The sequence below is a fragment of the Caretta caretta genome, chromosome 10, assembly GCF_965140235.1.
Source record: "Caretta caretta isolate rCarCar2 chromosome 10, rCarCar1.hap1, whole genome shotgun sequence".
Classification (NCBI taxonomy): Eukaryota; Metazoa; Chordata; order Testudines; family Cheloniidae; genus Caretta; species Caretta caretta.
The window spans coordinates 10724046-10740417 of NC_134215.1; the positions used below are offsets into that span (position 1 = coordinate 10724046).

The following is a 16372-nucleotide window of genomic DNA, read 5'->3' on the forward strand; positions in this document are numbered from 1 at the left end:
GGGAGCAGGGTGAATGTCCACCTGAAAGTACATGCCCTTCATATCAAGAGCTGCAAAGCACATGTCCTTTTCTAGGGATGGTATGTGCCAGGGTGGATTTGATTTAAATCACTAGCCAGGAAGACTCGATTTAATCATGGATTTCTACATAAAAGTGCATTCTTGTCGGTAGTTATAACCTTAATACATATTCTTCACAACTCAGAGATAGATGTAGGTTTCATTTTTAGAAGGTACACACTATACATTTTTAAGTGATTTATTATGAAAACTTTTCAGATTAGTTTTACAGCTAAATCAGAAAATGAATGATCGTTTGGTTATTTCATTTACCAAAGGTCATTGAAGCAGATATTTATGAAGTCATTGGGAGATGAATATCTCCAATTCAACAGGTTTATCATTAATATTTGGAGGATTTTCTTGCCATGCTGTATTAGGAGGAGAACGTCACAAGACAGACATTTAAATAGTTTTATTTAACTAAAACAACAACGTTATGTATTCTGTATTTTTTTCTTCAACAGCAAACACACAATATTTTAACAAAACAAGCATATGAATTTTTGAATTTAGTTAATCATTCACGTTTTTTAAAATCAGGTTTGTTTTTGTTAAAATTGCTTTTAACTAAAATAGTTACATGAAATATTTAAAAAAAACAAACAAATTAAATCTCTATGTCAGCCAGGTCAACATGAGAAACTTAAAATACTGGTTTCTGCAGCTAACACAGTCATCTTCACCTTCATTTTCCTGTTTGTTTTTGAACACTTTCCTGCTTTTTCAGGTCCCAAATGATTTCTCAGTTTGGAATGAATCAGTCCAAAAGAAAAAAATATTCTTTCGAAACCGGCAGAAGAAGCTACTGCTGTTAAAAGTGAGATTATCACTTCAACAGTCTCTGAATCCAAATGCTTATGTGACTTCCACCAGTTCACTGGTATGTCTTTCTTTAAAACATCATCAGCAAACATATATTTCTTGAATGGTTCTTATTCCCAAACTGGGTCTCTTTTATGGCCTGCTGCCATTATAGGTTTTCCCTTCTAGTAAGAGAATGGTATGGTAGATCTCAAATCAATGAAGGCTACACTCAGAAAGACCTCAAGGCTTTTGGAATATGCTGCTCAAACAAACAGTTTCACTTTTGTTTCTCCTGCCCGTTCCTCCCTTCTCACATTTATCTCTAGACTTCTTCTCCTTGTCCAGATCTATTCCTCCCCCAACAATCTTCTATTCATTCAACTTTTTGAAACTTTGCACTTTTAGAGAGAGGTAAGGGATTGACTCTATGTACACAAATTTGCAGAGGAACAATAGCCTTGAAGTCTGTTATTTCTCACCTCTATATGTTATTTATTTAAAATCATTTTTGCTGTTAACAAGCATGTTATCGCTGGAGACCCAAATCCACAGTTTGAGAACTGCAAAACCTAAGCATCTCTGATGGTATCTTCTAGACTGAGCACTGAGTCCCATTGGGTAGATAAAAAGATTAACCTACATAATCTATACAGAAGCCCCTGGAACTCCATAAGATTGGGTCCCTAATCCATGAACTATTGAAACTCATTTACAAAACTTTTCTTAAACATTACATGAATATATTATCTTATACTATCAAATCAGAATTCATAATCCCTATTCCATGATGAGATATCTTTGCGCTATAATATATCTTAATTAAAACTATCTTTAGATAGGTTTTTTCCTGCAAAAAGCATTTTATCAAAAAAATTCAATTTAAATTTCAAAAATCCATTTTTTAAAAAAAAAAAATAATTGATTTTTATCCACCCTGGTATGTGCCCATGTCACCACAGGAAACTTGAGTTTCCAAATAAAATGGTTGAGATAGTGGAGAATAACAATGGGTATCAGGCCATGCTTCTTCTTGGGTACTAGGAAGTACATTGAGTAAAAGTCTTTCCCCTGGTACTATAGAGGTACCAGGGCTCTATTGCACCTCGTTCTAAGAGATTCTGCTTCTTGTTTGAGAATCTACTCAGAAGGATGGCCCCTGAAAGGGTGTGAGCAAAGGGTTTTGGAGGGGGCAATGTAAACTCAATCACATAGCCAGAATGGATGATATTTAATACCCACTTGTCCATGGTTATTGCACTCCAAGTGTGGAAAAAGGGCACTAGACAATCCCCAAAGGATATATGGGGATTGGCAGGCAGTGGCATTACTGGTTTGCAGCTTTCAAGCTTAACGAGGATGTTTATCTCCTGAGATGAAACCAGAACCAGTTTTATCACATCCAGAGTTTAAATCCTGCAACCAAAATCTTTATGTCAAAACGTGCCCTTTCTTGCAATACATTCCAACATACGTACAGCACAAAAATCTTCCTGGGGGAGCACATGAATATGAAGACAGCAAATCTAGAGGTTTTTCATTCCTACAAGTTCAAAACCCTTTTGTGCTTATCTTGGGTTACAGAGAGTTATTAAAATTAATAAATTTTATTTAGACTTGCAAAATTAATATTTTGTAACAGTTATTGTAATTATCAATAGTTCATATTTTACGAGCTTTTCAAGCACATATAGCTGTAGCAAATGTGCTTTAATTAGATATCAAAAACAAGAACAGTTAAGTGCTAAATAAAATAACCGTGCCTTACATCTTGGCCTGAAATTCATTAGACTAAACTGAATATAAAGATAAGAAACAAGGTACTGTGTATGTAATAGGTATGTGGTCTCACACACACACACACACACACACACACACACACACAGTTACAGTCCACTGATCTGAGTTTGTTACAAGACCATGGTAAAATGATAATTGTTGTTTTAATTTATTACAGATGTGCGCAAATCTGAATACTGAATACCATGGCAATCTGAACTTTTTGTTTCAGTTCACATGTGTCAGACATATTGTTATTCAGATTTTTTTCCCATGAGCAGAAAATAAGAAGTTTCTCTCTCATCCAAGCATCTTTAATGTTCTTGAGTCCTACTCTCTGCCTTTCGATACCACCCCAGAGGTCCCAGGTCCTGCCCTCCCCTTACGCTCTTCCTTCTTACCCCTTCAGTGACAGTTAGTGGTTTCAGATCCTTCTACCAGCTTCCCTGCTGCTGATACACTGCAGTCAACTTTGCTCCTGTCAATCAAAACAAGTGTCGCACTGACTCAGTGATGCTCATGCTTCCTGCTGTGATTAATCATCCTATTAGATGTTTTCTTCTGAAAAAATATTAAAAATCTCCATTTTATAAGCTAAACACCACAGTCCATGGTGTGTGTACAGCACGTTTTGACATATCTGAATAGCTGGCATTCACAAAACTGTTCAACCATAAGTGGTCCCACAAAGTAGAATCCCTTAATGTTTAGCAGAAGTGCAATCAGAAGTAAAGTTGATGTGGAAATAGAGACTCTGAATGTCTCCATAAGCATTCCCTTCTTTGGGGTAGAAGGTATATTACTGGCATTTACTATATTGAAAGAGGATACAGGGAATTCTGTTAATTATTCCCCAAAAGTTATTACCCAAACCCACATATTCTATGCAGTACAGAACCACTGGTTTTGGGGAAAAGCAAGCTTCTTTTCTCCACAGTAAGATCCTGGTAAAAATTAAAGTTATAGAAAGAAACCCTTTCCTGGGCTTAATCAGAAGAAATGATAAGTCTATCTAAGTTTATACATAGTAAGGAAATTTAGATTTGTCTTTCTATGCTAGACAAGAATAGATCTGGATGAAGATGTTAACAGAGCTAGTCCTAAAAGAAGTAGATGAGACTTAAGGCAAGAATACCTCTTTCTTCCAAGAACACAGGCATATGGGATAGCATAAAGTAGATAATGTAGGAAAACTTAATACTTAGGTTATTATATTCTTCAGTAGAGGGAACAGGCTTTATTCCATAAATATGCTACAGTCAGCTGGGTATGTCATTCGGCTGGATCTGTACTTCTGAAAGAAGAGAAACTGTGATGCTGGCATGAGATACTGCAAATAGACTATCCAGTGAAGGAAGCAGAGCAAAGTGATTTAACTTCAGTATTCCGATTTACAGTGTTCTACTGCAAGTGGTGCAGCTGCTTGCGTGTGTCTTTAATGCTTTGTGATGAAATGGTCATTCCAGTCGTGCCACAAACAGCCCCAAAGCACTGCAGCCCTTCAAACAAAGCTGAAAGTATAAATGGAATTAAAATGGACCCATTCCATAGTGAACAACTATCTTAAGAGGCAGAAAAACAACCAGTATTGTGAACTAAGAAACATACTCCTGAGAGTAGAGGTGAAGGAGAGATGATGAGAAAATGTTCCCTTGGGAGTTACTGTCACTTACCTGATTGATAGAGAATGGTAGTGCTTCCGTCTATATGTCTACTCTGGTGGCAACTGTATCCTAAAATAATATTGCACTGCCAGCAACTCTGTATACCGCAAAGGTGGCCACAAGGTGGCCAGCAGAGCCCTGTAATGCACATTTCTGCTACGCTACGTGTTTATGAAAGAGGTGTGGCCTACATAAGTATGGGGACTGTATGTTCTAAAATGCCTTGCTTTGCAAGGTGCAAAGGCAACAGAAAAACAATAATGACATGCAGATAAAATCCAAAAAATAATCCAAGAAAGATGGAGGCACTCTCGGTAGGTAACAATCCTGTGTTGCTAAAGGATCAACGAGACTTGATTGGGCTCCCTCAATTCTACTTTCTGTGATTTTATGAAGAAAGAGTAAAAGGAGGGAGTAGAGAAATGGAAATAGGTGAAAGTGACAACTTTTAGATTAGCAAACTTCATTTTATTAATTGCATTTAATTTATTCTCAATGACGTAAAACCCAATTTCAAAAACCCCAAATCTAGGAAAATATATAGGTCACATAAAGTATTCAAGTGGCCAGCATGAAGCTTTACCAGTTTGCATTGTATTACTATTTTACCAATTTGTATTTTTGTAACTTTATTCAAAATCTTTTTTTTAATAAAAAGAAGAAATGCTACCCATATTTTTTGTTTCTTTCAACATGTGCAGTCTTATATTCTAATAACTATGTGTTAGTTACCTTGGAAACTGCTGTAGGGTGAATTTTGATTGGATGTATTACCAGATTAATTCTTTACAATTGTGGATACTGTTTAAAAATGGTGTACATGTTTGTGCATTTTTATGGTACAGGTGCCGAGATGTCACCTCCTCCTCCTCCCCAATGTAAATGTTCAACATTTTAAAAGTCTGTTGTTGCTGTTGCTATTGGAAGTGCAGAGAATATGAAAAATTATGCTGAATATTAGTAAATTATATTTTTGAAAAATCTAGAAAAATGAATTATGAGCTAGTCTGTTTATGCAACTGAGTTACAAGAACAACTATTGGTGTGAGCAGAGATTTTTAAGAAGCAATTTTGATAGAAGCAGTGATATCAAAACGAATATATAAAATAGTTATAAATATCTGAGCCCAGGAAGACAGAAGTGCCAGATACGTGCTGAAGTCCAGGAACTTTGCTGTTGATGTCACATGGAAGGCATTCACACATTATGGAGATGGGCAGTGGTATAAAACTCTAAAATAGATAGTTATCAGAATGTATGCACTGGCATTATTTCCACATACAATGTTATGAACCATTTTTGTTTACCTTGAGTATGTAAATAGAAGGATGCAGCTTTTTTTTAATTTCAAAATTAAACTTCACATTCATAGAAGCAGAAACAAAAGAGTGGTGATTTTATACTACAGGCTTCGTTCTGCACTTCCTCTAACTTTGAATGCAGGGGGGCTTTGTCTGGCCAGTGAGAAGAAGATTCTTGGCTACTTTCAGGGATCCCTCCCTTTTGGGCTAAAGAAGGGAGGATGGGAGAGCATCACCTGAGTCAGGGACTGACTGAAATGAGCTCAGGTGGGCCACTGGCCCATGTGCATCTGGGGGAGGGGTATTTCTATCCATTCCCTGCAGACAGTCATCTTTCACCCTGAAGCAGCAGCACTCATCCTCCCCGCCATGTGATCAGAAAATAAACAGGTTTTATCATCTGCTGTAGGCATTGCACTAGTTACTTGTTTCTGCTGGAAAGGAATTTTCCCTCACTAGATTGTCCAGGGAAGAGCAGGCTTCCCCCACTCCTTCCCCACAGCAGGTCAGTGGCCTGGTTGGGTTGTCACAACCTAGCAGATGGGAGGTGTCCAGTGCAGATACTTGTTCCATAAGGAAGAATAGCTCCCTGGTAAACCAGGGAGTTGGATTTAGGGGAAGTCACCCCCTAGGGAAGCTGAGGAAGGGGAGCTGGAGCCTCTAACATCTAGTAAATTGGGGACTCAACCTCCTTTCCCCAGCTCCTTTAAATCCTCATATGAGGGGAAGGCTGAGGGGTCCCAGCAATGAGTTGGGGCCAGAACGGGAGAGGGGAGGGCTGATGGCAGCTCTCCCCAAACACATGGAAATGATTAAGGAAGGAATGATGACCTGCACTGTACAATTTCTTGCTGGGTAGTTGAGGCCGAATTAAAACCACATTCCTTGCATCTTGTCTTTCTTCCTGCTTGGCCAGGACAATAGCCCCTCTAAACTCAGTTCTCTATTAGGGGAATGTAGCTAAGTCAATATAACATGCAACTGTGTAAAATTGGCTCTGCTTTCAACCCACCATACTTGGTCTCCAAAATGGAGAAGCAAGGTACTAGAGTAGGAGCTAGAATGAAGTGAAAATGGAGAGTGAAATGAAAAGCCTTTTGTTAATTTAAAACACAGGTTTTTTGTTGTTTTAGAAGACACTACTGTACCAGGACAATTTCTATTTTCAAAGGTGAGTACACTTATATAGGCATCATTTAAGAAATCTTTGAAGATGATATTGTAAGCATTTCCCTTCCACTGCATTCCTATTTTAGGGCCTGATTTGTAGCAAGTTATAAGCATTCTTTTAGCAAAACAGCAAGACACTTTCAAACTTCCACTCAATTTACTGTACATAGCATCACATTTTATTTATATAGTGCCATTGTTCCAACTTTCTTCAGGATGCATTGGCACTGCCTGTCATCATTACCACACTGTGTTATTGTGACTAATAGCAAATCTTTTCTAAGTGTAATCACAAAAAATATTGCAATTAAAACGATATTTTAAAAAAAATCCATTTACTTATATTCAGTGGAGTAGGCAGTGATTTCAGTGTCATTGTGTAACCACTTAAATTCCAAAGGCCAGCTGCCTTCCGCAAGGCACGTGAGTACAAGACGGTTCCCCTCTAGATGGATCTGGGGCAAACCAGGCTCAGTCTTGAAGTAGGGTGCAACGTCATCTGAAACATACAAGAGAAAAAAATGTTTTCATGACTATGAAAATGGATATTATCCTTGATTTTAGGCCACTAATATTTACCCAATTTCCTCCTAAATTATTTAATAAAATAGGGGACTAGGCTGTCCAGTACTTAAGTATCAACCTCCTAAGTATCAACCGTCTGTATCTAGAAACGTGCTACTGGTTAAAATGTTGTTTGGTTCACAAGTTAAAAACAAGTTTGGAATCCTCAGCCGAGGCTCCTCTTCATAGGTGTTTATTTACATGGCAAACGCACTGGACAACCGGGAACATATTCTTGAGCCTCTGCTCATCAGAGCTATACAACAGAAATCTACACAGTGCCTATATCTGTGTTTAATGTGTCTGGTAGTAGCCATTGCTATTAGTTTCTTACTTTCATTAACACTAAATCCACTCACAAAACTTTAAAAATCCCTTTGAAAAAAAAAATATCAGAAAACCAAGGTTGAACGGAAGTGATCATCACAGCAGGACAAGTCTCAGGGCAAATGAAGAATTCTGACAAAAGATCAACTTAGAACAAAACATCTTACAAAATAGCAAGATTAATATATCTTTCAATATTGTCTCTAACTACAGTGTCTTAAATTATATTTTCTGTGACCAATCACAGGTTTTGAATTAGGGTGTTTTAATAACGTTCAAGGCTCAGATAGATGTAGCATGCAAACTCTTATTCTTCTGTGGATCACAATTGCTAACCATACTCCATTAGATGAAATTAGGGGTTGTTAATGCAAACAAAAAAGATGCTCCTCTTTCATGTGGAAGGAAATATCCAACAGGATTCTGAAACATTCTGAGCCCAAACAAACACGCACTGACATTCACTAAAGCAGGATCTGGCCGATATTATCTAATCACGGATACAGTCAAGTTAATTCAAACTATCATCAACTACCAAACTACCTGAAACTAGACATTACCACTACTAATAGATCATTTTGAAAAGACAGATCAAAAGAAAGTTGAATGTTCACATTTTCTTATTCTGGGTATGTCTTTTTATTTAAATTACACTGACAAAATACCCCATTAATGGTACTGAGCCTGTTTAGTAAACATGCAAGGCCTATTTGTGCATGGAATCTGGACTCTCTTCCTAGTTGTTTTATAGACTTCCTGTGTAACCTTGGGCAAGTCACTTAGGGGCAGAGCCTCAGTTGGCTTAAATTGTCATAGCTCTTGCTCAAGTTTCTGGAGCTATGACAATTTACACCAGGTGAAAAACTGCCGTAATCTCCCTGTATGAAATCAAGGACTTCAGTCTTTATCTTTTATTTTCCATTTGTAATTTGGGGGTAATAATACTTCCCTTACCCACATGGGTGTTGTGAGGACAAATTAAAAAATATAAGCAATTTAAAAACCTAAGAATATAAAAGAATTTCTGTTGCTCATATAGGACGGTTCTAACAGAAAACTAAGACAAACTTTACATTTACCGCATTACACAAAATGTGGACCTGATACTGAATACAAAATGAGCACCATTAATAGAATACATTACTGTCCAGACAGAGCTTGAAAGAAAAAAAGTCAATACAGAATTGAGTCAAAACTGCTTTTTGTCTGTCAGATTATTCAGTTAAACATTCCATAAAATTAGGTTCCTATCAGTGTTAAACTATAGCAATATTACTTTCCAGTAGAGTATAAGTCAATGCTCGTTTTATGCACTAGTCAAATTCCAATTAAATTAGACCAAGTTATTCAAGAAGAAAGTCTACAAAATTCAGCTCCCATTGGTGTAATAGTGCATAAATACAAATATGTTGCTTTCCAGATCACAGAGTTTCAGTACAAAAAACATGAAGAGATAGAGGTTTAATCAGGTGGGAAAGCAATTTCACCTGTGTACTGAAGAAAAAAAAATCGAAAACAAAAACCTGAAAGGAACCCAACATATAGCTGCTGGTGAAATCAGTGGAGATGCTCATGCCAGAGCTCCTGTGAGAGGTAAGTGCTAGCAAGGCACTGTAGCCATTGTAGGCAGTCTCATTAGACAATTCCCCTCCATAAATGTATCAGCCTCAGTCTTGAAACCAATTAGGCTTTTTTGCTCCCAATGCCCTTGGAAAGCTGTTCCAGAACGTCATTCCTCTGATGATTAGAAACCTTCACCTAATTTCAAGCCTAAACTTGTTGATGACCAGTTTATATTCATTTGTTCTTGTGTCCACACTGGCACTGAACTTAAATAACTCCTCTCCCTCTCTGGTATTTATTAATCTGATACATTAATGGAGAGTAATCATATCTCCCTCAGCCTTCTTTTGGTTAGGCTAAACAAGCCAAGCTCCTTGAGTCTCCTCTCATAAGGTAGGTTTTCCCTTCTTCTGATCCTCCTAGAAGCCCTTCTCTGCACCTGTTCCAGTTTGAATTCATCTTTCTTAAACGTGGGAGACCAGAATTGCACACACTATTCCAGGTGAGGCCTCACCAGTGCCTTGTACAATGGTATTAACACTTCCCTATTGCTGCTGGAAATACCTCACCTGATGCTTCCTAAGACTGCAGTAGCCTTTTTCAGTCTTATGACATTGGCAGTTCCTAGTCATCCTGAGATCAGCCAATACACACAGGTCTTTCTCCTCCTCTGTGCTTCCCACTGATACAGCCCCAGCTTATAACAAAAACTCTTTGTTAACTCCGTATTGCATGACCTTGCACTTTGCACTATTAAATTTCATCCCATTTCTATTACTCTATAACTTTTCTGTAGATCATAAAAGCTGAGCTCCTGGAAAACAATACCAAAGTATGTAGCATTCATATGTTAGTATTACCTAAAAACTCATAGAATTAGATATATAAATTACATTTTTAGAATTAATATCACATTCTGAATGATTCCTTCTCATCATTTTAATACTTAAAAATCCCTATTAAAATAAGCTCTATTCACTCCACTGCCATACCCAATTCTTCTGATTGAATATAGAACTTTTATTGTGATTTTTATGCCCATTAATGGTGAGAGAGAGAAAGAATTATGGAGAAGTGCATGGATATTCCAAATTATTAAGGAGGAAAATTATATCTATCTGGGTCTCATAATGTCTATTCAGTTACGCCAGATGATTTTTGAATTCAGTTACATTTTATAAAGTTTTATTTTCATTACATTTTAAAAACTTTCAGTACTTTTTCCAAACAAATTTGGTGTTATTGTTCTAGACAAAAATATGTATTTATTAATTTTTTTTACTTTTTAAAATGAAAAGTAATGATATTATGATTAAAGTTAACTTGACTGGGTTGTACAATGATGCTACTGTATCTTATTCTATGCTTTCTGATATGAATTCTTAAAAAAAAAAAGTAACTCGGATGTTATTCATTCTTCCACCCCACTTTTTTTTGTAAATAGACATCTTGTGATTATGTTACCAATTTGTGGCAATACTGTTCTTAAGAATCAATGAAACATTATATTCTAGCAGTGCATGGGGGTTTTGTTGTGGTGGTGGTTATATTTTTAATGGCAATGTTTATCCTAGATGTTTAGAGGTTTTAATTATAGTACATTAAAATTTAGATCTTACATTTTTCTTATGTATATGCTTCTATTTTGCCAATGATTTAGCAATAATTTATCAATATAATTATATTTTTAAATTTAAAGAATTTAAATATATAGTCTACATAAAGGAACTAATAAAGTAAATATCTTACATTATCCACTTTACAACATTAACTTGAATACTTTTTGTATTTTGTCAAACTGACAACAGGACATCAAAGCATGCCTCCCCCCCCCCCCCCCCAAATTTTTATAAACTAGTTGAGCTGAGAGACCTAATGACTGTAATCTATTTCCTAACCTGACCTTCTCTTTTATTTTCCCTTTCCTTTTTTAAAAAAAAAAAAAAAAATCCACCCCCAGATACCAGAAGAATCAATTGTACCATAAACAAGGGGTGCCACTAGCACACAAATTCTCTAAAACGTTCTTGTAAAGTGACAGTAAAATTTATTAAGCCATCATAATAAGCGCTATCAATCAGGTTAGAGTCCAGCTGAGGAAGGATTAGAAATCTCAGCATGAATGGAGCAAGCAGCCTGAGTGGGACCTTTATTAATCGCACTCTGGTTTTTAGACAGCTGAGTTTCCCAGGGCGACTAACCTTTTGGTTAAAACTGCTAATCTTCCTTTCAAAACTTATTTTATATCAAACTCAAACATTTTCATTCTCCAGCACACTGCATGGATTTACTACTGAAGGACTGAAAGTTATAGCTTTACAGTTTGAGGAAAAGACCTAATGCACTATTTGTTATCTCTCTGGTCAGTCAATCAATATGAAAATTATGGATCTCTTCTTGTTTTGGTAAATAGTCACCCAAACTTCATTTGCAGATAATTTTGGGTACAACAGTAAAACTGCGAAAATTATGAAATGCACAGATTACCACAAAGAAACTTCTCAAAGTTTTAACAGCAGAAAGATTTCAATACTTTAGCATAATAAGTCATGGCACACTTCCAGGTATTTTGCTTTATAACTATCATAAATTAAACCCAGCCACATAGCCGTTACTAAAATAAATGGACAGTGCATTCTATGATGTTATCATCCTTGCTGGGGTTTTTTAATTATATTTTCCCACTTCCTTGAAAATGTTCAACAATTCGTTAATTCCAAATGGGTCAGTGATTAGAGCAAATTAATAAGATTCTACAGTTTTTGTCTTATTCTTGGTCCAGAACATGCCAGACATACGGAATCAAATCCCATCAATTTCATCCAAGGCAAAAGAAAGAAAATTTTTTTCCAATATGTCTAACTTTTCTAAAAATGTATTGAAAGCTGTAAGTACAGAGAATCAATAATAAGAAAAAATACGTAGAACCTCAGAGTTACAAACTGACCAGTCAACCACATGCTTCATTTGGAACTGAAAGTACACAATCAGGCAGCAGCAGCCACCAAAAAAAAGCCAACAAACCAAAAAACAAAACAAAAAGAAGGAAATGCAGAAGGGTGCTGTGTTAAAAGTAAAGTACTAAATAAATAAATAAATGGAAAGACGTATTTTTCTCCTGCATAGTAAAGTTTCAAAGCTATGTAAAGTCAATATTCAGTTGTAAACTTTTGAAAGAACATAACGTTTTGTTCAGAGTGCCGAACATTTCAGAGTTCCGAAAAACCTCCATTCCCAGGGTATTTGTAACTCTGAGGTTCTACTGTATATAACTGGATAAATACATTTTAATACTTCAATCTAATAATAAAAAGCATTCAAGTACATATATCCATTCTTGTGGAGTTTTGCTAAGTAAATAAAGTGGCAGATTTTGTTTAACCAAGCTAACCACAGATGTGTAAAGAAATGCATGGAACAAGACCATTTGTCATATTTCTTCCTTATGAGACTATTGAGCCATCCACTGAGATTAATCTCCAAAGAAATGGACATCAGCAAAATAAATGGTTGCCCTAATAAGCTATTTGTTCCTGTTTTTCAGTGGTTTCTTTCAACATCCATGTTAATAAGAAGCAGACATTATGCTAGCAAAAATCCTTCTGTTACTTCACTCCTATGTAAGCATTTACCCTTTCTAAAAAACAATTTTATTTAAAAGTCAGAGCAAAACTGCTGTCCAAAACTTTGCACTTAGCCTTATCCACGATGATTTAAAACCTCACTGCTGATGCAGCCCACCAAGAGGTTTTTTTCAGATTTCAAATGTAATAATCAAGCTGGTATTGTATTAAAGTGGTCTTCAGAATTCAATCAAATTTTCTTTGAAGCTAAATTTTAATAGACCTACTGGAATGTTTTAAAAAAGAATACAGCACACAATATAAATTATCCTGATGATCCAGAAAATTTACTTAAACCTTTTAAGTCATTGTATCCTCTAATCTTTTATTCCTGATTTTCTCATCAAGCATTCACCATTAATTTAACAAATTCAATTATGTAATCAGCAATCACTAAAAATTCACTAAAAGAAAAAATGAAAATAAGATACTGAGCAAAGCTCCTAAAAGAAAAGGTAGCCAAAAAGCCTTGATGACTGCGTGTTCTTCGAAGCTAAGTGTAGTGCCATGGAGAACTAGCCATATTTTCAGTATTGGTGTTCATTTATAGAGAGTATAGTGATACTTATGCCCCCAAAGCATGTTTTAAACAGAGTTAAATAGAGGCAGTTAAAGTGGGAGGCATTTAAGTTTCAAATTGGACTATTAGGGGGAAGTTAACTGTGACTCCCATATGGCAGACCCAGAATAACCACTCTAGGAAGTATAAGTTCAGCCAGAATGAGGAAAGCTGACTCAGGAAGAAAAGAAGGATGCAGAAGCTAGTTAGAATGTGGGGACACAGCTGAGCAATTCAACATGACACAGGGAGTCTCTCTTTATTAGTTCAATTGTTGGACAGTCAGAAAAGCCCAATCCAAAGAGGGAACGGGGCAACTCAAGGTTCAGCAGAGCTCAAAAGAAGTAAAGGAGCCCCATGACAAGTTCCTTTAAGGCACTATTTCAGTTTCACTGCACTGAAGTTTGGGTCAGCTTTCAAGTGAGTACTTCTGTGCTTATATATTCCATTCAACCATCCCTTCTATTCACAGTGCTACACAATGTACACAATACATACATTTTAACTGTATAAAACCAATTAATTAATTTTCTCCCTCACCACCAAAAAGCCAGGGTATAATTTAGAAGCAAAAGTAGCGTTTATACATGCATAGCCCAGAAGCATATTTTTCCTGCACACCAAAGCCTTATACATTCACATTATTTACTTCTTCTTATATGTTTTGTTCTGGTAATCAACTCTTCTTGACCTGACTGGAGCTTTACCTGCTGGTAAATCTGACTGAAACTGAAATTCAGAGGGAGTTGGGCACCTAACACCCCTAACCCCTTTCTGAAAAGGTAGAAGATGCTATAATTATCTTGATCTCATAGAAAGAAACTTTTCCAACTGAAGTACTAAGAGGACACAAACAAATTTAAAAGAAGACAGCTGGGGCCCCAAACTAAGGACTACTGATTTGGGAAAGGCTGAGTAGTTACAATATGGAAGGTGCATCTACCAGAGGGTATAGCCACAGGTACAGGAATATCAAACCTAATTTCTAGAGATTAGATGCAGGGAACTGAACATAAACTACCCTAAATTCCCTTATTGTAACCTTTCCTCTCTCATCCCAGAACAGTGCAATAGTTCAAACAGAGTAAGGCTCAGTGTGTACTACACAGGGTAGGAGGGAAAAATTTGTCCACCTTGCTATCACATATACAGAAACTCTGTGGCCCTTCCTCTAGCCTTCAAAGTTAACAAAAGGGGATTCAGAACACCTGAAGTTATACACTCTGTCTAAATAAAACTGTAAAGCCAGATATATGTTGAGACTATGCCATAATTTCTCTTTCATTGCTTAAGGATTATGGACAGAAGTAAGCCATAACAGTGGACAGAAGGAGGATAAAAAACTTTGGGAAGGAAATTGAGATAAGCACAGGTTACTTTATCCCACAAACAAACTGTAGGGGAGTGTTGCTAAGTCCTAGACTTACCTACATAAAGCAATGGTCCCCAAGGAACCAATCTTCAGGACAGAGGAAGAGGGGATTTAAATAAAACAGTTTGAAGGGATAAAGGCAGAGAACCGGGGCTCTGACCAGGCTCCTGGGAGGCAAGGAAGATCCATTTGGGTGTGTAAGGGGGTGAAAAAGAGTTTGACAGTTTAAAAAGCAAGGGGATGGGGACCCACAAGAACACCTCCAACCTTTCCTCTCTAAGGATGATAAACCAGAAAACAGAGGGAAAGGCTTTTTCAAATCTTGCAAGCAGAAAAGACAGAGCAGTGAAGCTGTCAGATTTGTAGCTGAATGGGGTTCCTTAGCACAACGCATCAAGTACACCCTGAACTATATTCAGTATGCTACCAAGATGCTAATGGAATCTCCTGGATTTTCTTAGAGATCCCCAGTCCCTTTTGCATGTTCCTTTCATATTCAAGGGCTGATAGCAAAAGTGGATTTCAGTTGGGATGCAGGAAAGAGTCGAGGCACAGCAGATCTGTGTGGTGGATTATGTCGTCTTTGTTTTCAGGCCTCCTGAAAATGTCCAAACTCTTTAGACACCGATTGGCACTACTAACATGACAGTTGTCTGGCTCTAATTTATCTTTCTCAGCACCCTCCCAAAGGAGCAGGAGAGAGACACGGCATACAACTAACTGAATTCAAAATGGGATCAAACAATCATACCTCATGGTTTGGATATCTGCTGAAAAATCTGTCAGTGTTCCTCCTATGCCCAAGTGATTCACCAACAACTGGAATACACTGCCTAATTAGCCATTTTACCTATCTTTTATTCCCTCTATCTGCAGCACATGAAGAGCCTGGATGGATTTTATCTCAGACTGTAGTTCCAAGATCATCAACATATGTAATTGGTTAGTCTCTAAGGTGCCACAAGTACTCCTTTTCTTTCTCTGAAAGAAGTCAGTGATAGTCATAGAATTTAGGCCCAGAATGGACCACCTGATCATCTAGTCTGATCTCCTGAACATCACAGGCCACTACATTCCGCCCAGTTATCCCTGTATTGAACCTAATAACCTGGATTAGACTAAAGTATTACAGGAGACTAAACTACAGGAAGAATGGAAGTGCACCAAGGTCCAAGGTAATGTCAGGGAAATAATTTGGTGAGATATACCCAGATGATCCCAGCAAACTAGCCTTACCCTATGCTTTGGATAGATATATGTAACCTGTGACTGTCTTGGTTGTAGGGATGTCATTTTCAGGATATTTCAATGGGAGCTTTTTTATCCCAGCAGTGCCAGTGTCCTCTTCAGGACCCTGTGAGGTAGGGAACTATATCCCCATGTTACAGATGGGGAACTAAGGCACAGAGAGGCTAAGTGACATGTCCAAGATCATACAGGAAGTCCATGGTGGAGCAGGGAATTGAAGCTGGGCCAGTGTCCCAGCCAGTGGGCCATCCTTCCGCCCTTTTGGTAGATGGTGTTATATAAATACAATACAATTATTTTGTATTTGATTGTCTACTATATATTTCTCGATAGCTCT

At 37.1% G+C, this 16372-nt stretch overlaps 1 protein-coding gene across 3 annotated transcripts in view; it reads right to left on the minus strand.

Moving 5' to 3' along the window:
* The window catches only part of SDK1 (sidekick cell adhesion molecule 1), a 647669-nt gene that overhangs the window by 383660 nt on the left and 247637 nt on the right, over positions 1 to 16372 (minus strand). For all 3 annotated transcript variants that reach the window (XM_075117600.1, XM_048867100.2, XM_075117601.1), the window contains exon 2: positions 7119 to 7278. In XM_075117600.1, coding sequence (XP_074973701.1) covers positions 7119 to 7278 — 160 coding nt within the window. The remainder of the gene's footprint in view (positions 1 to 7118; positions 7279 to 16372) is intronic.